The sequence below is a fragment of the Pezoporus occidentalis genome, unplaced genomic scaffold (assembly GCF_034315485.1).
Source record: "Pezoporus occidentalis ecotype Australia unplaced genomic scaffold, CSIRO_AGI_Poc_V1 ctg114, whole genome shotgun sequence".
Taxonomy (NCBI): Eukaryota; Metazoa; Chordata; class Aves; order Psittaciformes; family Psittacidae; genus Pezoporus; species Pezoporus occidentalis.
The window spans coordinates 2,204,651-2,228,492 of NW_026912929.1; the positions used below are offsets into that span (position 1 = coordinate 2,204,651).

Sequence of the window (23,842 nt, forward strand, 5' to 3'; positions counted from 1 at the left end):
GATTCAGAAGTTATTTTAACACAGGAAGTGCTGCTGGTTTCTTCTTCCAGTGGAACCAAAAGCACAATGCAAGAGATGTCCCAGGCTTGCAGATCACAAGAGCATCGTGTGCATGCTCCTGTTGTTTTGAATGGGAAGCAATGGCTGTTGCAGAACAGGGCATCTTCTCCTCAGGCCTGAGGCATGCTTCGGACCACAGATCCTTCACATCACTCTTTCAGACGTGGGATTTACGGAAGAGCCAACTGAAGCGCCTTGGCACCAAGACCTCTGCCATGCCAAGCCTTTCTTACATAATCTAATCCTGTGACTGCTGGTCTTACTGCTTGCTCCTTCCATCCAAGGATCACAAAAACGTTTACTAAGTCCCACAGCATCCCTATGATGCGTTATTACTGTTGTTTTACAAGAAAGGGAACTGCAGCACGTGGTAATCGAGTCCTCTGTCCCGGGTCACACAGCGAGTCACCGCCGCAGTCTGAAGCAGACTCTGAAGCCCTTCCTCCTTCACGCTAACCACTAGAGCTTGAATTGCCTCAAAACCTGCTCGCTCTCATTTACTAACCACAGTTTTGCTGCAGCTGCAGCCCTGTTCCATAGTGGTCAGAAACCACAGGAGGCATTTGGGTCCCAGTGCTGCTGCCAGGCAAGGTGTGAGGTCTGCGGTGAAGGGAGAGCTGGAGCATCTCTTGCCCCCCAGAAACCTTCTGAGATGAGGAAACTGAAGGCAACTCCAGATCTGTTCCATCCTCTCCCTGTTACCCAGCACCTGAAAGGTTACATCCAGGTGAATCAGAATTTCAAGCGCTATTATCCTCATTACAAAGGAAATTAACGAATAATAATTTCAAGAAGGGATTTAAAATTTCCATTTTCATTTTATTGTCAAAGTAAATATATTTCTTATGAAGAACAAAAGAAAATATACAGAATTGTAACTTATGTACACTGGTTTTATAGGTATTTTTTTGTTTCCAATTTACACAAATTTGATACGTTATTAAAAGATATTTTATATAGATATAGCATCTATGTACAGTTTTATTTACATACATTCATAGGATGTGATATAAACCAGTCAATAGATGATAGTTCATTCATATTAATTTCTAGAGGACAAAAGGAATGCATTTGCCTTAGCTAGACCTGCTGTTCTGGCACAGCGCGGGCTCCTGCTCTGCCTAGCGCTAGAATCGCAGCTTCCCATTTCCCATTTTGCCAACAAAAAGACAAACAGATGCCACCTGCGAATGGAAAGGAAATGCAACATCCATTATGAAATTGTTCCTAATCACTGAATTCTATTTTCTCCTAAAGCTTCTTACAATCGCCAGAGTTCAAAAGGAAAAAAAACAACAGAACCCAAACGAGAGGAAACACAAACACAATCATTGCCTGCTACCATCTGATTATCTGTTTTAATTCCCTTCTTAGCCAGCTACCACACCAATTTGTTTCTTTTGGCTACTGTTCTCACCCGTTCGCCCACCCCAGCTGCACGGAGCTCTGACATGGCTGTCATCAAGGAGAAGATCACCCTTAGACCCAGATCTCAAGGTGCTGTCCTACCATGCCACGATGGCTCCTACCCTCCCTTGGGTACAGGTCCATCCTACAAGACCCTGCTGGCCAGCAGACAGAGACTTTAGCTCCAACCAGCGAGGCAATGGCTCGCAGTGGATGCTTGGGATGCCTGGTGCTCACCAGGACCACCAGGCACCTCCAAGCTGGTGCACTGGTTTCTCCCCCAAGATCACACAAGAGGACAGAGGCAGAGACAGGAATAGAGCTCAGCCACTCTCACAAACATCTTCCTGCTGCTTTTGTGCTAGACAACAGCTCGTCTGCTAAAGACAGTGGATGCTGCAGACCAGAGTCAAAGGAAGCAGTGTTTCCTTCAACACATGGGCATCCTTCACCCCACAGAGGAAAAGGACAGGAGAAGCATGCACACAGTATGCACTTAGCCATGCCAAAAGGCTCCACTCCAAGCCATTTCATCCATCCTGAGCTTCCAGGTTTGTTTGGGATATTCCTTTGCTTAAATACATATATATATATATATGTAAGTATGAATATATATACATAAATATTTATATATAGCCCTAGCCAAGGAAAAGGTAAATGTGAGCTGGAGAAACCAGAGAGGTGCAGAGGCACATTCCAGCACTCTCCATGCCTTGCCTCCCCCTGTCCCCAACTCCCACTGTCCCTCCTCCTATAGCCAGCCCCCTACAAATCCTTGGCTCAGGCGACCCAAAAACAAAGGAGTTGTTTTCATTTCCAAAGGAATTTGCTGTTTCCAAACTGGACAAATAGAGCAGCTTAATAAAAACTCACAATGAATGGCCTGTACATGAGCAAAGCCCTCAGGAATGCCAGGGCTATAATTAACTAGCAGCAAGCAACTCTTACATTTTCCTGTGCAGCAGAAAACAGCTAAAAATAAAACACTATAATTTCCAAAAGAAGCAGCAGCGAAGGAGGGAAAGATAGAAGGAAATAAGGAAAATAACATCCTTAAACAAGAAGACAAAGAGGAAGAAGCATCCCCCTCCCCTGACCCAAAAGGAACTTCATTCTCAAATCATCTTTAAAGGACATGGGACACTCGGACACGGTGGTATCATGTAACAGCATTGACTGTTCCGTGGAGACAAATAAATTATCACTAGAAACGTGGTGAGCAAAGTGCTGTCGTCGGCTGCTGCGGGATGTGCTGGGCGGGAAGGGGGGAGCGGGCCCGGTCAGTTCACGGAGCGGATGGAGCGGTTGCTTCGCGGGAACCGATGCACCTTGACGTGTTTGGACAAGTGGTCGCTCCGAGCAAACTTCTTCTCGCAGACAGGACACTGGTAGGGCTTCACCCCTGAGTGGGAGCGCCTGTGCCGGGACAGCTCGTCTGACCTGGAGAACCTGCGCGAGAAGAGAAGCCTGGTCAGGGAAACGGGGTTTACATTGCTCAGCATCTCACGGCATAAAAGAGACCCCTGAGGCCACTGGGACACTGCATTTGTGGCAAAGCCCGAACATGCAAACTGAAAGGGACACACAACACAGCTGGTCTGGTCCCAAGCCAGCGGCAGTGATGGAAGGAAGCACACAGCCATCAACTTCATCCCACATCAAATCCGGGCTCAGAGCAATGCGTTTGTACCAACCTTGTCCTATACCCAATAGCACGGGTACAGCTTAACAAAACCAGCACTGCTCTTGATCCCTCTACCAGTCCCTTTCAAAGCCTGTTCCATAACCTCTCCCCTGCAAATCCAAGCAAGGACACTTCTCAAGCAAAGATAACACCCAGCATCCTGCATGAGATCTGCTCCCAGCTCCCACAGACACAAGCACAACAGACACCCAGTAATTGCACCTAGTTTGAGATGGACCCACAGGTAACAGCCAGACAGAGCTCCCCAGAAGCTACATGGCTTAGCAGATCCAGCAGAAACTTTGGCTCTTGTACCTACTCCTTTGGGCTAAATAAAGAGCTGTTAACATCTCAGTACCAGAGATGCTCAACATTGCAACAGCCATTAGCATAGTCACTTGGTGGGTAAATTGAACTCAACGTTGAGCATTTCATTACCAACAATGTCTCCCAGAGTCATTTCAATTTGAGCTGGTTTGCACCTTCCACCTCCACAGAAAAGACCCCAAATAGCCACCCTGAACTCAAACCAGTTAATCCTTCACTCTCAACAGCGGGGCACTTGGACACTGGGAGCCAGAGGGTTAACTGATAATGTCACACTAAAACAGCCCCGTCCAGATGGGTACAAAAGATTTGCTGCCTGACAAAGGGCAATGAAGTGTTTTGTTGCCAGAGCAGGGACAAAGAGGGGCACAGAAAGAGGGCTTGCAAGAAACGGGATCAGCTGTTTATTTACAATAAATAAATGAAGTCATGGGCACTGTCTGAATAAATGGGGGGAAGAACATGTAGAAAACTGTGCCTTTCTGGAGCAAAATATCACATCGCCAACGAAGCGAACACACTTCTCATGAAAAGGGGAAAACAGGGCCTTCATGCAAGAGTGAATGAGTCCTTCATGCAAGAAAAACAAGCGTCCACATAAAAGTTGCAATGAGCTCTGATCTCCCAGTTGAGAGACAGGGCACAGGCACTGGGAAAGCTGGGAGTGTTTCCTGCAGCTCTTCAGCCCAGTGATGCAACCCAGAGAGCGTTCAGCCAGCACAAAGCAGATGCAGATACTCGCTGTGGGTAAGATATGGTGCTGACACATCATTCCCAGGAGGATTTGTAAGGGAGATTCCTTCACCCTTTCTCTTCCCATTCTCCCTTTCCTTGCTTTTGTATCTCCATGACGAAAGAATCAAACTCACCATTAAGAGCAACAGGCAGATGCCCTAATGGAGCCATGAACCTGTTCCTTGCCTGGGACATAAAGGCTATGACAGGGGTTTCTCTTCACCCCTAGTAATTGCACGTTTGCTTTCTCTGGCACCCATGCTTCTTCCATCCATGGCTTCCCAAAACCACAGTCTGGACATGGAAGCAGCAAGGCCAAGTCGTTAGCAGTGCACTAGTCCCAGTGCTACATCCTTGGAGGGGGTTGCTGTTGTAGAGCTACGGATGCGTAGGACTCAGCATCTTTCTGGAGAGGGCAGGATGTTCCTACATGGACTGCCTCAGTGGGCCTCAGTGCGGTGGCCAGTGGTGACAACCACATCCAGAGACAAGGGAAAAGAGAGGCAAAAGCACCTCTGCAAAGAGCCGTTCTCTTTACATACAGGCTTATCACCGGAAGGAGTAAAACCAGATGTGGCTGGGTTGTCCCGTGCCCGTGGCCATTGAGGTCACCATGTGCCACAGAAGTGCAGCGGCACATGCCTAATCCCGCAGGAGAGCTCCACGAGTGCATTTCGGTGGGAACTGCATGGAGGGTGGGGGAGCAAGAGGCGCACGTCAGGAATGAGCTCGGATGAGTTCATCCGATAAAAATACACTGTGCCTCATAGCGATGTCCTTAGCTGAAGAGGCAGGAATGTTGCAACGCTGTTCCCCAGCAGTCATGGAAAGATCATTTTACAGAGCCCACAGAAATAAACCTCAAGCTGTTGGGGTGTTTACACAAAAACAACGCAAAGGTTAGGGCAAGGAAGCCGGGAGGACCTGGTGGCCTCGCTCTGCAGTGAAAGGGTATTTGCAGCACGTTCTGGCACTGACATCACCCCCAGAAAACTGCAAGTAAACCCCAGTGGTATGGCAAATTCAAACAAAACCCATGTAAGAGCAAGGAACACTTCACTATCCTGGGTCACTGGTGTTTCCAGAGGGATTCCTCCTTCTAATGGAAGGTGGAGGGATCTGGGCAATTCCACAGCAACCAGAAGACTCTCCTTCATCCTTCTACATGGTGGGACCTCAAAGGAGCTGTAACTACATCTCCCTTGAAAATAAATCCTGCAGCTCCCTGATGTGTAGGACGTGTCCTGTGTCTCCCAGCCATACAGTGACATTGCTGCGTGGCTCTCAGGGCCCGAAAGGACAATAGCTTCAGCCTGGTGCTCCATGGTTCCTACCATGGCTACCAGCCATTGAGACTGACTCAGGCTGTACCTCTTCTCCACAGTGGAGAGGAGGCTCTAGACTCATTGAATGGTTTGTGTTGGAAGGGACCTTAAAGCTCATCCAGTTCCAACACCCTGCTATGGGCAGGGACACCTTCCACTAGAGCAGGTTGCTCCAAGCCAGGCTTGAACTTCCATACTCATCTCCCCATCCCCAAAGCTCCCCTGTGTCAAACCAGCACACCTCCTACACACCCACAAACCCTTTTGCACAGCACCAGCAAAAAACACCAATGCGAGACGCCTGCCCTGACCTGCCCCACACACGATCCTCCCCACGCTTGCTCGGTCCCAATACATGCTCCCAACCACATGCGTTATAAGGCTTTAAACCCTCCCTACCAAAGCAGGCAGAGCTTGTACTGCCCACTGTCATATGCAGAGCAGGGAAGTGCCACCAGGCAGAAGATGCACAGGGCGTTGAGAGGCGATTGCCTAATCCCTCCAGCCTTACAACTGCAGCTTTGTACACTGCTGCACCAGGGGAGAGATAGAGCTTGCCCTGCTCCATGCCATGACACAGCCGCTGGGGACCAGCCCATGCTGCAGCTCTGGTTTCTGGTCTCAGGACCAGCACTAACCAGAGGTTGCCGTGTGCCAAAGGTATAAACTGGCACGACACGGATCAGCGCGCCGACCGGTACAGTGCGGATTGAACGCAACGGGTCACGGGCCACTGATGAACAGCTCTGCAAGCACTGAAAACAGCTCTTGCCCTGTGCCAAGGAAGGGCACAAGCAAACAGGGTTCAGCCTCCTCAAGAGGCCGCGGTGCTCCCACTGTCCTAGGGGTTAGAAAACGGTTTGCTGTGCGTACACCCCTACCTTGGTGCATGTAAAGCATGCAACCTCGCCATAGCAGGGCTGTGTATTTCCCAGCTGGGAAAGGTTTAACCCACTCCACAGCTCAGCCACTTGGTGCTAGGCAACATTTGGTCTTGGTTTTGAGATTGCCATCTTCAGTGAGGTCAGGTCTGAAGTGCCCTTGGTGAAAAGGTAAATGCACAAGCACAAGCTTGCCGGGAAAGGAGGAGGAAAGCAGAGCCCAGCAGTGGTTTAGGGCTTAGATTCATCTGTGCTGATATAAACTGGGGGCAGACAGCGAGTCCAGATGCATTCAAGTGAAGTCATGTGAGATCACAGCTCTCGCTGAACTTCTGGAAAAGGTAAACAAGCTTTATTGATGAAAGGGGACTGGTAATGCAGAGCTGCACCGGGTCTGGCCTTTGATGTGGGAGCAGCCGTGCAGGGGACGTGCCACAACCTCAGGCTGGTGCTAAGGATCGCTGTGAGCTCAGGAAGTGACTCCCCAAGCGCTGCCTCTCCTGCTGGCTATAAACCTCCCCCTCAGAGCAGAGCCCTTCTGAAGTTTGGGGGTGTTGGGGGTCAGTGAAATGCAACAGGACAAACAGCAACAGAGAGCCTGAAAAGCCCTTCCAGACACCGTTTGTGCACAGCACGCACGTTCTCATAGCTGAGGTGATGGATTTCTCATCCCTGTTGGGATCACCGTCTTTGAAAACGTGTGGCTGGCTGCGAGTGAAAGCTCAGGATGCTCCTGGATGCAGGACCTGCACTTCTCCTGTCCCACCTCACCCCTGCACCCTCCTTTTGATCCACACCATTCACTGTAATGCTGGCAGAAGGCAGGCACCCCAGTGTAAACTCAATCTCCATCCCTTACCACGTCATGTTTTTCCTACATGTTCCCCTTGGTTTTGCAGCCTGGGGAATGCCAGCTTTGAAATAAGACAGGCCTGGAGAAGGTCATCCTGAGCCATAGAAGTCCCTGTGTGCATTGTAGAAACCTCAGCGTGGATCAGACAAACCCTCACGTGCTACGTGCATCTGTCACAAAATCAAGGGGTTTGCTCACATCCCAGCACAAGGGAAGCCAACGCAACACTCACAGGCATGTTTGCAGGCAGGAGGCACATCTGCTGCCTGCATGTACTCTGGAAAGCAAATCAAGAGGAGCGAGTGCCTCTACTGCAGGTCAGGAGCAGATCAGCCTGTATGGGACCAGTGAGCTAAATAACACGGCTTAATGTCAGCGCATCCTGAGCAGCCCAGCTCATGAGAAGTGCCACCAGGACGAAAGGAAAGAGAATCACCCCCAGTTTGTAGAGCCACCACAAACCGAAAAGGGAAAGAAAATCAATGCCATTGATCTCGGAGGCAAATTTCAAGCTGGCCCCACTGGGGAGCAGAGATTCAGCCCCACTCTGACCTTTTCCCTCAGACCAAGCCAGCCATCTCTAACTGCTGCGTGTCTCACATACTTGCATTTTTACACAATGCTCGCCTGTTACTTTTTACCTCGTCTGTTGCCCGTGATCACAGCCCATTTCCTCGTTAGACATTGCTCGCTAAAGCTCTGCAGGATAGTCTCCTGCGAGAAATCTGGTTTAACTTACTGCAAGGGAGCTGAGATTTTGGTTTCTGCCATCCTCACTTGTGGCGCTGTGAATTAAGGGTTGCCAGCAGGCAGGCTCCTAACGCAGCTTATTGGAACGAGGGAGGAAAGCTTCCATTAAACTTTCCTTAATATCAAAAGTTGGCTTTTAAAAACAGCCTCAATTTTTCAACTAGTATTAAAAATAATAAGTAAATAAATAAAATAAATCGGGAGATGCCCTCTGAGAAACGTTTTGCTCAACCAAACTGCAATCTCCCATTCAAGCAGTGCTTAACTCCACTGCAGCCTTCTGGTTCTGTTGTTGCATCTGACAGCTTTTTGCAACTTCGAGTGCCACCCACTCATCTTCCTGAATCAAGGCAGAGAGAATAAAACCCCAGAGCATGCCAGGCTGTCACTGCCAGCATTTCCAGGAGTGGGATGAGGTATGTTTACCATGAAACTGCACAGAATACTGCTCCTAACCACGCTCATTTGCTTATCACAGCCCTTCAGTGATCACATTTAGCCCTATGCAGCTGAGCCACGTGCAGTGATTCTGCCCTAAACCATCCTAAACCACTTGCAGCCCTCAGCTCGCACCCCCCCCAAGGATCTGCTGCAGCCTGTGTGTTGCAACCAAAGCAATGTGAACATAAGGTATTGCTGGTGGTAACAAGCTTAACCTGACCCTCTTGGAGTGAAATACAAGCTATGATGAGCTAGTTTTGAAGACACTTAGGTGCCAGGCAGGGGATGCTCTGCTAGTTCATTTCCCAAAGCCCCTCCATCACCTAACAGGAAGAGAAAGGTCTTAATTCTCAAACCAACCGGGTAAGTTTTGGGAACAGAAGCACTTTACAAACCAGAGTGCAAACCCACTTGCTCAACAAGTCAGGTCAATGGAGTCAAAAGGGGAAGGGGGATTGGGTAGCACTGCACCCCGATACTGACCTCCATCCGCACCCCGGCCACGTGCAGGCGAAGGGCTTTTCCCCTGTGTGCCTCCTCAGATGGGCTTTCAAGTGGCTGCTCTTCGTGTACATCTTGGTGCAACCCGGGAAAGAGCATTTGTGCATTTTAATCAGTTCTGCTGCAGGGTTCTTCTGAAACTTCTGACCCATGAGGATGCCCGTCTGCCCCGGCATCATGCCTCCTGGCCCAATTGGCTTGGCGGCGATGGGGACGGGAGCGATGCGGACAAACTTAGAGGACAAGTTCAAATTGGACGACTGAACTATCTGAGGCACAAGGGCAAATGTTTGTCCTTGGATGTTGACTAGGAGCTGGGCAATTTTAATGTTCTCTTGTGCTGGTCCTTGGGAAGTGGGGCTCGTGTTGGACTCCTGTTTGATCTGTACAGGCTGAATTTGGAGCATAACCGGTATCCCATTCTCCAGGGACACTCCTCCGTTTGAAGCTTGGCCACCTTCCGTTGTTGAGCTGCTCGACTGTTCACTTTTGCTCTCTTTTAAACTGGCGCTGGGTAACATATGGTCTTTTTGCTGTAGCGAAGCAACAGAAACTTGGCTGCAAGCTCTCAAGTCCTTGGTCTCGCTTTTAGGTCTTTCTTTGAGCTCCAGCTCCATGTTCTCCTCCAGAAATTCCTCAATTTCCTCAAGCGTGGGCTGAAATGGTCCTGAGTCTTCCATATCCACAGCAAATTCAGGCAACCTAAAGTACTCCTCTTTCACTATCGGCTGAAGTCTCCTTTTGTCCCACCATGATGCTGCGGCATTCCCCAAAGATGCCTGGGACAACAAGTAGTCTAAGATACTGTCCTGACTTTCTGCACTGGATGTGCTTCCATAGCTGGAGCTGAGAACCTGGGAGTCAGGGCTGGAACAAGAACAAAAGCTGGACGAGTCGCTGTCATCTTCAGACAGGGGAGAGGGCAGCATCTGGTAGGACCTCACCCCTGCTGTCATGTCCCCAAAGTATCCAAGGGGAGATCTTGTAGATGAAAAGGATTCATCAGTAGGCAGCAAGTGATCCACCATTCCTGGGCGATCTCCTATGGATATCCCAACAGCATATACCAGGCGGTGAAAGTTCAGGTGAGAGCCTGAGTGTAGGAGAACAAAACAGCCACAGTCAGAAGTTGGTTTAATCATTTATGTCCATGTACTGAGGCTCGTAAAGCTCTCTAGCCCGCAGGAAAGGCCGAAGCACCCAGCCTCACTGAGTACACATGCTGCTACACGCTTTGGTACGTCTGTACCACCCCCTAAGGACTGTCAGGGCCGAAGCATTTCATGGGATTGCACCAGATGCTTGCAAAAGAATTCTTTCAGAACTCATTTCCCAACGGGGTGCGCTCTGGATTTACAGGATATTACTGGACAGAGAAGATAAATGATGGGCTTTCAGCTAAGAGGGAGCCTTAAAGCCAAAGGAAAGAATGGGGAGAAAAAAGTGTTGAAATCTGTACCACCAAAAATAAAACCACCCCAAAAATATAAAAAAGGAGGTTATTGCTGGCGGCCATAACACAAATCCTTCCCTTATCTCTTGTAGATTTCCACCAACCTTATTTTTAACTTCCCCAGTTCCACAAATACAGGCTAATCAGCATAATGCAAGGATCAATCTGTCAGGAGCCAAAAATATTTACTGTGCTTCAGCATCCAGGAGGCAGATTTTCCCCTCCAGGTGTAATGAATCAGTGTGCCAACGTCAGCATCACCTGCACTGCCCTTAATAAGGCTGGTGCTGCACTGAGCTCATTAACCATGGGCTGGCAGGGCAGCGGGTGGCTGGTGTCACCTCACCACTCCATACTCCAGGTACGGAGGTAAAGGTGATCCCAACCTCGTGCTAAACTGGGAGGGCTCATTTGACCCCCAGCACCTCAATGCGCTGTGACCCACAGCAAATGCTCCCCATTCCCCCCCCCCCATTCACGAGATCCATAATCCTACCGCGAGCCATGGAGGCACGAGAGCAAAATCCATCCTTCCTAGAGCAGCCGACAGTCCTGTGCTTTCCCAGCTAAGCCATGCAAACTTCCTAGGAAGGTTTATGGGTAGGGGAAGGTGGAGGCGGGGGGAGGAAGGAATCTGCATATTTGTTTTCTTTCTTTTCCCCCCTTTCCCAAAGGAAAAATGAATAAATTGCTTACGGATGGAGACGCTGCCTCTTGGAGAGCAAACGCAGCGCCCTCCAGATGGAGCGAACACTGGCCCTCAGTCATCCGCTCAAGGTGACTGATTGAAAACAGAGCTGTCCATGTGCATAATAAAACAACTCTTTCTGTGGAAGGTATGCGGGCTGCAGAGATAGGAGTCATTTGATCAGCGTATGAGGGTTTGTGTGTGTGTGAATTGGGAGGCATGTGACCCGGCGCGAAGGAAATGCCACTCAATCTTGTTACACGCTGTCATTTTCCACAGGCTCTGCCGCTTTGGCCACGCTTTGCCATGAATAGTCAATAGCTCCCAGTTCTGTGCAGGGAAGGGGATGGTTGTTACTGCTGCTGCAGAGCATCCTTGCTGCCCGATCGCCACGTTTTGCCCTGTCTTTGCCTTCTCCAGAGAAGAATCAGAAGGCATCTTAGTGCTGCAGTGAATGCAGAGCGAGGTGTTTTACACAACACACTTAAAGGGCTCCATCCCATTGGCAGCACTTAATAATGTTTCATAGGAAACGGGGGGGGGGGAACCTAAACCAAAACATGTTTCTTAAAGATACAGCTTCCTCCTCCATTCACACATGGGGGAATGGAAGCAGGGGCAGGTTGAAAGAAAGACTTAAAAGTGAGATTGCAGACTTTCCTGGCGTGCACAGCCTGTCAGTCAGCAGAGCCTCTGACCCGATAATGAAATACCCACATGCGCCGAGCACGAGGAAGTTCACGCGGAGGTTAGCGGCTCTGCTTTGTGACCTTAGCCTATAATCATGTCTTATAGTAAAAGTGAAGAGTCAGAAGAGCTGAACACGCAGGATGGGAAGTTCCCCCAGCTGAAGTCCCAGAGCTGGGCTCTTCCCAGCTTTCAAAGAGAAAGCACAACCTGCTGCCGAGAAGTTTGCATTGCCTTCCAGTCAGAATTCACCCGAGCAGCTTGCTCCTACCTCATGAGATGTGGGGCAGAAAGGAGGCCTTGCCCTTGGATGGTTTCTGATCCTCCCTCTCTTCCATTTCTAAGGAATGGCGAGTGAAATCTGGACTGAAATGTGGGGTTTCGGTAAGGAAAGCTGCATGCGGGGAAGCAGCGTGCACTGACTGCACCTGGTAAAGTTATTTAACATAGACAGCTCAAGTTCTCTTTAAATGCCTGCGACAACTAGGAAGCCACATACCAAAATATCCATATATTTCACTGGGAATAGAGCTAAGCTGTAACTTGAATAAGGGCTTAAAGGGGGGGGTGGTGGTGGAACGACAAACCCCCAGCAACTGCTGTGCCTGAGGTCCCTTGGCAGCGAATAGCCAGCATGCATGTTCGCCATCTCTTTTGACAAGGAGCAATGTCACTCGGTGTAACCAGAGTCATTTTGAGAGGGGACTGTCAAGAGGAAAATAGATCCAAGAACATCACGGGCCAGATCTGCTTTCTGTGCACTCTCAAAACTTGCAGAACAGCCAAGAAGATTCAGGGGAATGCCTGGAATGCAGGATCAGGCCCGGGCTATATTTTATCCCCAAGGCCAGCCTAACAACCAGAAAGCTTTCATCCTCACTTTGCTTGAAGGCACAGCCCAAACCAGAACCAAACAAACCCAAACAAGCCAGGGCTGTGCACGCTATGAACATTAACGATGCTGTTTACATGAAGCCTGCAAACACCTCGATGGGGACCGCAGTGCCCAAGCCACCCAAAACCAGCTGCTTCTGGAGTGAAATACAGCAGCTGCTCAGCAGCACAGCTGCCTCCAACGTTTAAGTTCCCTGCGTTGTTATGATGTCCTTTCTGCCAGAAACATCTTGTTCTGTTTAAAACCCATCGCCAGCTACAGAAAATAGCAGCAACCTCCCCGCAAAAAAAAAAGAGAGCAGAGAAGGCACATTCTGACTCAAAGTAACGTTAAAATGGAAAGTCCTGGGAAGTTGCCCAGACACGGGATGTGCTCCCCAGCCTGTCCCGTTGGGGTGGTCAGAGCAGCACAACCGATCCCACACCAGTTCAAGGGCTCTGAAGCACCGACACCGGTTTCCTATGTGCGCTGCTACAGCTTTTTCTAGTTTAGGACTGATCTCCTCAGCGTTTTCTCTTGTTCCCCCTAAGACTTTAAATCTCTTCAGGCTGACCCCTGCTCCGCAGCCAAACAGAGCCATAAACCAGGCACCGAACCAGGCCTGGCACTTCTAAGAAGCTAAACTAGAAATGCATGGGGAGGGGATTAAAACCCCCTTAATAAATAAACGGGTAAATGAATACAGAAGGCAAAAGCCAGGAGGAAACGCGTTTGCGCCCATCTGTTGTGCAAGGTGGCTGCGCTGCTCCCTGGACACGGGGTGGGTGTTGTGTTTCGGGTCTCCCCGTTGTTTTTTTCCCCAGACCAGCCCCTCTGGGAAGCTGCAGGCACATTCCCAAGGGCTCATTTCCCAGAGCTATGCCCCCTGCATCCCCAGTCGTGGTTTCATTGCGAGGAAGCCCTATCTCAGCCGACAGAGCCCCCGAGGCGAACCCCCACCCGCACCTCCGGATAAAGCTGGGGCGGGGGCAATTCCCACCTCATTAGAGTTGGTTTCGTGCTCCCTACATCCGTTCTCAGGAGTTTTGGGGGGTCCAATCCCCCCCCCCCAACCCGGCGCTGTCCCCTTATCGCGATACACGGCATCATCCCCCCCCGCGCCTGTCACGACTCAGCCCCAGCATGAAAACAACCCCGAACTCCCCCCCCCCCGCGGCACGGCTTTTGGAGTTTGTGCCGCTGCTCCCTGGACACAGAGGGGGGTGGGAGGTTAAACACATCCCCCCCCCCAAGCCTTCCCCCCCCCGGTAACGGGGCGCAGGGGGGCTGCTGGCGCGATGCGCACCTGCGTAATGCTCCGCGCCCTTCGCACACCCTTACCTGAACTCCTCTGCGGGCCGGGAGGGGGGAGAAATACCGAGAATAATACCAAGAACGAGCAGAAGGCGGCAAAAATAATGGGAAAAAAAAAAACAAAACAAACAGACAAAAAAAAAAAAGGAAAAAAATTGAAAAAAGGAAAAAAATCCCCACAAAATAAAAAGCAAAAAATAATTACAGGAACCACAACTGATTAAAGGAATAAAGGCGCAGAACGGAGCGGAACCAGCGGCGGGAGCCGGGACAAGAGGCCCGCGGAGCGGCGGGCGGCGGGCGCAGCTCCCCCGGGAGGCGGGTGCACGGCTGCGGAGCGCGGCCCCGCTCCCGTAGTACTATATCCCCGCTCCGGACGGGAGCCCGGCGCCGGCGGGGGAGGCCGGGGAGAGGCTCGACCGCGTCCGCTGCCCCCATTGGTCCCTCCGCGGCGGGGGCCGGACCGACACCGGCCTCAATGGGAGCCGCGGTCCCGCCCGGCCCGGCCCCCGCGGCGGAGCATGGGCGAGAGGCGGTGGCGATAGGGGCCGGAGGTGGCGGCGCCGGCGAGCGGGGGTGCGTGTGCTCGAGTGTGCGAATCCATAGGGGTGTGCGCTCCTCGGTTGTGTAAATCCACGGGGAGCGCGCTCCCAAAGCGTGCATAGCCATCTGCTGCGGGGAGGGCAAATCACTGCAGGCAGGGATGCATGCTCCTAGAATGTCCAAATCACTGCAGGGATGCATGCTCCTAAAGTGTGCGAATCACTGCAGGGATGCATGCTCCTAAAGTGTGTGAATCCCTGCAGGAATGCATGCTCCTAAAGTGTGCGAATCACTGCAGGGATGCATGCTCCTAAAGTGTGCAAATCACTGCAGGGATGCATGCTCCCAAAGTGTGCATATCACTGCGGGGATGCATGCCCCTAAAGTGTGCAAATCACTAAAGGGATGTATGCTCCTAAAGTGTGTGAATCCCTGCAGGAATGCATGCTCCTAAAGTGTGTGAATCCTTGCAGGGATGAATGCTCCTAAAGTGTGCAAATCACTGCAGGGATGCATGCTCCCAAAGTGTGCATATCACTGCGGGGATGCATGCCCCTAAAGTGTGCAAATCACTAAAGGGATGTATGCTCCTAAAATGTCCAAATACTTGCAGGGATGCATGCTCCTAAAGTGTGGGAATCCCTGCAGGAATGCATGCTCCTAAAGTGTGTGAATCATTGCAGGGATGCATGCTCCTAAAGTGAGCAAATCCCTTTGGGGATGAAGACCCCTGCAGTTTTGCATGCTCGTGGAGGTGTGCACACTGCTGGATGTGTGCAAATCCCTGCAGGGGTGCATGCTCCTGATGCTGTGCAAATCCCTGGGTGGGTGCACAGTCCTGGAAGCGTGCAGATCCCTGGAGGGAGGCACTTGGAGTTCTGCATGCTTCTGAAGTGTGCAAGGCCCTGCCTGGATGGATGTGCACAACTGGAGCTTTGCACGCTCCTGCAGCTGTGTGAATCCCTGAAGGGGTGCAAGCACATGGACCTGTAGAGGCTCCTGGAGATGAGCAAGTCCTTGGAAGAGTGCAAGCCCCAGATCTCATACCTGCCCCTTTCCTGCCTGACAGGGGGATTGGGGTGCCACCCCAGTATTGCAGTCATTCAGTAGCTTTTCATATAGATGCATACACTTAAATACATATATACACACAAATATTTATGTGTATCGATATATACACACACACTCACACTGTGGTTACGCAATGTTCAGCATGGATCAGGACCCGTATTTAACTTCCGCAGTGGCAAAGCCCAGCAGAGGAAGCTGCAGGGGAGCCAGCTGCAGCACCAGGGAGGTTTTCTGCCCAGTCAGTGGCTTTTCCCATTCGTTTTCCCATTTTTCACATCATTGGGAATGTGCACTCAGGGATACCGGGATGCAGCCATGTGACAACAGGTCTGTGCACCCTTTTGAGGGCTGTGAGGATGGCCAAAGGACTTGGGGGTGCTCAGGGCTCTGCTCTCCTGCACAGACCTCGCTCTTCCTAACGTTCTCTCCATGAATAATGCACAAATCCACACTCATCAAATTCCTAGATACTATATTTATACAAGTACATCAGGGCCAAGTTTTGCATTAGCGTAACTTCACTGATGTAAAAAGCATTACATTAGTGACAACACTGGTCTGAAGTATTTTTACCCAAAATAGATTTTTGGCAAACCTTCCTTTTCTGCTTTTTCTCAATTAAAACCCTTTATTCCCCAAGTAGGTGAAGTTTAGCTTGATGCAATGCAAAGAGATACAGATAGAGCTAAAATCCCAAGCCCTCGAAACTGGGCTTAAATGGAATTTGACTTGGCAGCTGTACAAATAGGAACCTCCCTGATGATGTTTATTACCACTGAAACAACCATCAGTTACAATCTTAGTTTTCATAGAATCATGGAATGGTTTAGGTTGGAAGGGACCTTAAAGCTCCTCCAGCTCCACCCCCTGCCACGGGCAGGGACCCCTTCCACTAGAGCAGCTTGCTCCAAGCCCCTGTGTCCAACCCGGCCTTGAGCACTGCCAGGGATGGGGCAGCCACAGCTTCTCTGGGCACCCTGTGCCAGCGCCTCAGCACCCTCACAGGGAAGAGCTTCTGCCTAAGAGCTCATTTCAATCCACCCCTGGAAGCGCAGCACTTCTCAAGCTGTGGACTGATTTACTGCTTCATCCTTTGGAGCCTCCTGATAAACCAACACACATCGAAATTGTGCTCAGGGTTCTGAAAGCTTTTAGGAACAGCACGGATCTAGATAGATATAATGACTTCTGATCTCTTCTAGCTGCCAGCTTCCTTGAGAACCAGGAATGACTGCTGGGCTGGGACAGGCTTTGGGGGAAGAGGTTTTGTGCAGCTGTGACCGATGTCTCACATCAGCATCCTTCACCTGGTACAGCAACAAAACTGAGCCCTGCTCCCTGCTGTAAACTACATTTTTCTTGTCCCCTGCCCCATCATTTCATTCATCACTAAGAGATTTCCTTCCCTCTGTTCATCTCCTCACCAGCTCCTTTTAAAATCTGTTATTCCTCTGTCCCGTGATCCCGCCTGGGGATTTTCCACTCTTTCTGTTGCCACCTTTTGGGAGAGAACTTTGGTCAAACTGGTTCCCCGGCTCAGACGACCTCTCCAGCATTCCTACAGCCCAGTCAAACACCGGGGCTAATACAAAGTGAAGGACCTTTTCATTGGCTTTTGTCTGATGGCTGTGTGCTAAAGATCCAGTCAGGAAAGACAAATAAACCTTGGCATTAAAGCCTTTTGAAATTTCCATGGAGATAATAATAGCGCTGCATTAGAAAGTTAAAAAGAAACCGTAGGCTGCACTTGTTCCCGAGCTGTGCCACGTAGCACAGACCCATTAAAGGTGGGAAAAGCAGCAAAAGGCTCTACAATTTACACCTAAGAATTGTTTGGCTCTGCCCACACATTGCCTTTCTGTAGGAAGCCGATTTTTCCTGCCCCAGGTTTTGCCATATCCTATAGGTTGTTTGTGCAGCTCTGGATTACAAACATCTTGATTTTGAGGGGACTGGCAGGCAAATTGCTTGACAATCATGGATGGGCAAAAAGAGGGATTGTGCTGCACAGGGTAAAGTGCTTTGCTGTGATTAGAGGTCACCTGTGGTATGTCTGCCCCAGCCCCTGCAATTCACTATTGACTGTTGCAACAGGCTATTAGTAACCCCATGAGCCAACCAGCCACTTGGCCAAACAGGGGTTAGTCGGGCTGAACTGATCACTTGCACATTTCCATGGGATTTACAAACCAAAGCTGCTCTTTTCCAAAGAAAGAAGAAAAGGAAATCAAAGTAAAAAATAAAAGGAAGTTCAAATCCTATTTTGGATCCCTTCCATGTGTCCCAAAGCCGATGGTTGCGTGCAGCTGAGCTCTGATGGGCTGTGCCTTTCAGCACCGGAACATTTACATGGACACAGAGAGAACAAAAAAGCCCGTCAGGCTCTCCAGAGCTGTTATGACCACTTTAACTCAGCAGTCCTTGACACTCATAGATAAGGAATGCGAGTTCTCTGGGTACTACAGAAGTATTGACACAAAGAATATGCTTATCCCTGGCCGTGGTTCCGCAGGACAAGGTGGAAACGGCAACAACAATCTCAGGACTTAATTTCTTTGGCCTTGAAAGGGCATCTGTGCTGCAGGGCTGACAGGCTATTGATTTGCTTCTTTCCTTTCCTTCACTAGTTTGGGAATTGTGTTGTCTTTTCAAATCAGAGCCATAGGTCCAGGGGGTGATGAGTTGGATAAAACCCATTTTAGGGTTTTTTTTTTATGATAATACCCTTTTGGACTATTAAAGACAGTGGGGAGCTGAGTTCCTGATTCGCTCCCAAACTTCTTATTCATTAAGATACTGAGAGGGAAAATGCCAGCTGATTTCTGGCTGCTGTTTCTCTAGGCCATCGTTAGCCAGGTCCAGCTCCAACCTCGGGTTTCCGTGCACAGCTCCTGCATTTTAATCTATTGGCAGAGCTGGAGCTGTGAACGTTGTGAATGTCTGAGGGAATCGGACCACTTCTATGGGGATACGGGTGCGCTGAGTGTGTGACAGGCAAGTTGTCCCATTGCTGCCTCCCCTGGATTGATGGTGAGATGAAACAGAAGAGCTGGGACTCCGCTGTTGAAACACTGGTCCTGAAGCTGCCAGTGCCTTCAATGTGACATGAGGCTCAAGAGCAAGGGAAGCAGCCAAACCCCCACTATCCGTCTTGAAGATGACACAGGGACAGACAGGTCTGTAACCCACTGACTCACTGCGAGGAGATTCAGCACCTACCTTTGCTCATCCAAGTTAAGAAAGCGAAACAGACTGGAACACATACGGGAAGATGAGCCACATGCGGAATGCGGGCTCCAGCTCAGGAGTGCATCTGCAATAAACTGTATTCCCCTGCCCTCTCCTGGAAGGAATACGCCAGAGCTGGGGGCGTTTGTGCTGCACTCCAGTGAAGTGGCTCAGGGCGGTGAGAGGAGATGGTGGTTTTGAAGGCAGTGTTTGCAGGGGTGAACAGCTATGACCGTGTTGTGTCCATGGTGCGCTGCCAACACCATGTCTGGCAGGAGCTGGCACACCTCTGCAGAGAACAGGAATGTTCTCAAGGAAGAGCTGCCTGCCTGTCTGGCCGTTTGCATTGAATTGGGAAACAGAGAGGGTGACCCAACACATGGAATCCTCTTGCTCACCTTAAATAGTAAACACCGAGATGAAAATACATGAAACTACATGAAACCATCAGTAACCTTCGCTCAGGTCATAGCAGAGCATTGCCAGGTCAGAAATGCAACAGCACAGCACCAACTGGTATTGGCACAGAATGGGCAGGTGGGACCCCATCACTTAGCCCATGACAAGGGAAGAGCCCAGCAGGGAGGTTGACTCAATCTCTTTGGAGGTTATAGAGACAGTTCCAAAGTGTGAAATCCTCAGAATTGGGAAGATCTTATTGGGGGGTCTTACCCTGAACCTTCAGCTCTGATGTTACTATTAACCTTCCAGCACACAGCTCAGTGAATATGATCCATTTCCACAGATTCACACCTGAATGCATCCGATGTTTTTGCAAAGCTTCCTTCTTCTCCACTCACATGAATTACATTCTTCTTCTTTCTTAGCACCAAACATGCCAAGTAATACTAGTCCTGTTCTACAAAGAGGACTGATTAGCAAATTGCTGCTCTTGAGATGGTAATGGGAGCAATGAACCACAAAAAAAAACAAGTGTAGAAACTCTATGGATAAGTCTATAGTTCAATAGTTAGCATAGCACTACGCACCAGGAGCTCTGGAATGGCAGGACCAACCTCATGTGCACTACATCACCTCAAAAGTATCTCACATACTTCGAGTTGTCTTTGCACTTGTGTTTCACCAAGTCTTTCTAAACCCAGCACAGAGGTATGCCAAGATCCTGCAACATGCTGGGTAGGGGAATCACCTCTTTGCAGCTGGGGTGCTGCTCAGCACAGGGGCAAATGAGACCACGCATTGTAGACAGGCTGTGAGGATATGTTTTAGGGGGCATTACCTTTTAAACCCTAGCTAATTTCTCTGCCTTCATGATGGGGGAGTCACTGAGGACAAGAGACATGAATCTCCACTGGAGTCTGAGTCCCCTTTGCTGAGTTTGCACTTTGTTCAGCACATTCCTTTGCCCTCCCCTTCACTCTCTTATCAAAGAGATGAGCTTCAATAAAGCAGTTCCAGCTGCCCCCCAAAAGAGAGAAGGTTCCTATTTCCTGCTTCAGTACAGGGGTTAAGAACAACATTTCTGCTCACCACGCAAATAAACGCTACATGAAAGTTGAGCTATATCCCTCCTGTGACTAATGTTCTAGCTTGTTTTCTAAACTTCATTCTTCATGCGCTCTTTTCCACCCCCCCTTTCTCGTTCTGTCTTACATTTGTCCAGACTCCCGTGCTCCTCAGGGACTAATTACCCACTCAGCAGTTCCTCTCAATTGTAATAGTTGGCAAAACTCCCTTCTTCCATGCGAGCTTTCAAAATCATGCCTCAATTTATTTCGAGCAGCACCACTCTCTGGAGCTTCTTCCCAATGGGTGTCACCCTGGGCTCAGATTTATTGCGCTGCTGTTGAGCGCTGCCTGCTTTCCTTGTCGCAGGGCAGCTATCCTCAGCAGAATCATTAAAAGCAAACAAACAATAAAAGCTGGAGCAAATGGATTGCTCATTTAAAATATCAGCCCTTGTGATGTAATCTGCTGTTTCCTCTGCTAATGAGCCCTTGGTAGCAATGGAAGCAAAGAAGGAAAAAACACTGAATCAGACCTGGATTATTCATCCTCACAATACAGATGTGATCCCAGCCAGTGTTTTCATTCACACCAACCTTGGACTTGTCAGAAAGTTTGGGGGCAGTTTAGTCATACATCCCATGAGGTAGAGATGCACATTTCTTTATTCTGTAGGTGTTTGGGAGCAAAATATTCACCCCTATTGGCGTCATGAGAAATAGCAGACAGCTAAATTCAGATTACTGGCTTTTTTTTTCCTCCCATAAACATGGCTTGAGAGGAAACCACATCCTTTCTTAATTCTGCTACTATTTAGTTGTCTACACAGCCAGAAGCAACTCACCTCATCTCCTCGCTCTTTGGTTTCTCCACCTGTTCCCTAAGGACAATAATCTTCACGTTGTACAACACTGAACAAAATGATGTTCTTAAAATGCACTTCAATTGTCTGGTGAAGAACATAGAGGAAAAAGGATGACAAACAGCCCTTTTTTTCAGGATGCTTGAACTATGCCAGTGGCACCAGGAATATGTCAGCTCCTATGAGAATAACCTTTAATCACTGAATGGCAGAAAACATCACATCCCATTTAATGACTTGATTCTTCCACAACCTCTACTTAATGACATGCTAGCTCATTTTGCACTAGAGAAAAAGGTAACCCTAAACCTTTGCACATCATCCAGTACGTGGCCAAGCGGGCTTGGGATCTGCCTGCTGCAGAGCCACAGCACATCCAGCTCCCTTGGCTCTAAAGCCAATTTAACCTCAGCACTTGAGTAGTGTTCAGATCTCCTTGCATTTAATTGTGATCACCCTGTGCAGCAGTGTGGGCAGTGGGGCTTCTCTAGATAGCACTGTGGTCCCTGTCAATCAACCCTTCTCTTACAGTTAAGTGTTGATCATGCAAACTCATCAGAGAAAGTTCACTATTGTAATTCTCCTTGCAATTCTTGTCTCGCAGCCCCTAAGGCACCCACTGGCTAATTCCTGCCCTGCAAAGAGCACAGCGTTGCCTCAACAGCCCTTCTTCTCACAACCTCAATGGCACCAGTCAAGAAAGCTGATTTTGCCTTTACACCCAGAAATAAGAGAGTTATCACTATCAGAGAAGACAGAAAGGATGTTGCTGCTGGGATGTCAGGTTTTTCCACTTCTAGCATGCAAAAATCAATTGCAATCACAAGCATAAGTTATTTGTTGATGGGACCCACAGCACCACCAATGCTAACCAGGAGTTTCACTGGTGAGCTCAGCAGAAATGAAAGAAATCAATGACAAACCCTGAGTCTTTATCAAAATTGATCTGGTAATTAAATATTTGCTTTCAGGACCTGTCTCAGTCCTATTTCCAGCTCAAAATTACATGTTTTAAAGGTACCTTAGCTCTACCTGCTAAAACCCAAACTCTCCCATTTCTGTAAGCCTAGCTTTTTTAATGCAGCTTTCTACTTATTATAGAGTCCTCACCTAATGAGCCATCAATAACATGCCTATTAACATAGCAGAGCATCTTTTCTTGCTCTCCCTAAGGCATTCACCAAGTGCAGCAGTGCCCAGGGAGCAGCGACCACAGTACAGCACTGAGCTGCCTCAAGGAGCGGATGCTGGAACTCCTCCTGCTGGATTTACAGCTTGGAAAATGCCAGTATTTCCAAAAGCAAAACTTGGGAGCTGTTCCTAATGTGTCAGCACCTTTTTAGGAAGAATCCAAGAACGGCCTGGGCATTCATATAAAAACTTACACTGTCAAACACTCTTTCTTTCCCCCTGACCTATGCACAGAGCTGTCAGATGGACCCTAGGATGGGCCAGCACGCAGCCAACTGAATCACAAACACCATTTCACCCATCTAAGGCTTGAATCAGCCCACTTCAGACCAGGTCTGGCAGATGTGAAATGTCAGCAGCTGCCTCACCAGTGGGTAGGTCCGGTGAAGGGCTGGAGAGGCACAGACAAAGCTTGCAGTGATGCCAAGAGGTCACAATGAATCACGTCCTGCTGAGCAGCACAGTGGGGTTTCACAACACCACAACAGGCTGGGGTGCCCTGGGGCATGGGGAAGTCTGTTCTGCCCCAAGGATGTGCTGTACAGCACTGGGAAACCTTCCCAATTGCAGTCAGGTGGAGCAGTGTACATCACCTTTATCTCACTGTGGCTGATGGGTGCGAGCTGAGCGCTGCTTCAGCTGCCACCATTGCCTTCAGCAGACCTCACAGAATGGTTTGGGTTGGAAAGGACCTTTAAAGCACATCCAGTTCCAACCCCTGCCACGGGCAGGGACACCTTCCACTAGAGCAGCTTGCTCCAAGCCCCTGTGTCCAACCTGCCCTTGAACACTGCCAGGGATGGGGCAGCCACAGCTTCTCTGGGCACCCTGTGCCAGCGCCTCAGCACCCTGACAAGGAAGAGCTTCTTCCTGATGTCTAATCCAAACCTCAGCAGCAAGCAGTCAATATAGCTTCTTAAAGTATTCCTATTCTCCTAAGCAGTGCCATGGGGATGAGCACTAAACCACAGCCAGCAACTTCCTGGCATCCTCCTTTGTGCTGCCTGCTGCATCTCTGTGATAACCAGTATTTGCTTGTGCCAGCCTGAGTCCCAAACGCATGGGAAAGGCTGCAAACGCACTGGAGTTGTACGTGCTCATAGGTCAGCATCAGAAGATGCTCCTTTTCGAAACAACTTCCATGTGCTCCCAGTCAGAGGTTTCTGGAGCAGCAGGGATTTGCAGGGAAGAGCCGGGCATGGAAGCACATCTCTGCTGCCATTCAGTAACTGATTAATCGTGCTGCACGTGTCGAACCAGCAGCAGCCACTGCAGCAGCACATGGCCAGGCAGGGCTCTGCCTGTGCCAGGAAGAGGTTCAACATTGCATCCTTTGACGTCATTCCAGCGGGAACCAGCTCAGACGTCTGTCCCGAGAAGAGATTGTGCATGTCCCATTCCCCCCCACCGATAGAACAGGCGTGTTGTGCAATGCTGAAAGGCTTTACTGAGGAATTTGGCATAACCATGGTTCAGCACCGGCAGGATCAGGCCTTCAGT

General features: G+C 49.6%; 1 protein-coding gene across 3 annotated transcripts in view; it reads right to left on the bottom strand.

The window, feature by feature from the left end:
* Positions 1-858: 858 nt before the first annotated feature.
* Positions 859-23,842, bottom strand: part of KLF15 (KLF transcription factor 15) — a 28,520-nt gene continuing 5,536 nt past the window's right edge. Inside the window, exons 1-3 of one of the 3 annotated variants that reach the window (XM_062637165.1) lie at positions 14,008-14,137; positions 8,947-10,057; positions 859-2,916 (exon numbers count right to left, since the gene is read on the bottom strand). In XM_062637165.1, the coding sequence (XP_062493149.1) occupies positions 2,748-2,916; positions 8,947-9,992 (1,215 nt within the window). In that variant the 5' untranslated portion in view covers positions 9,993-10,057; positions 14,008-14,137 and the 3' untranslated portion in view covers positions 859-2,747. Of the gene's footprint in view, positions 2,917-8,946; positions 10,058-11,113; positions 11,520-14,007; positions 14,138-23,842 lie in introns of those variants that run through there. The other 2 variants (XM_062637155.1, XM_062637146.1) reach the window with 2 other exon arrangements.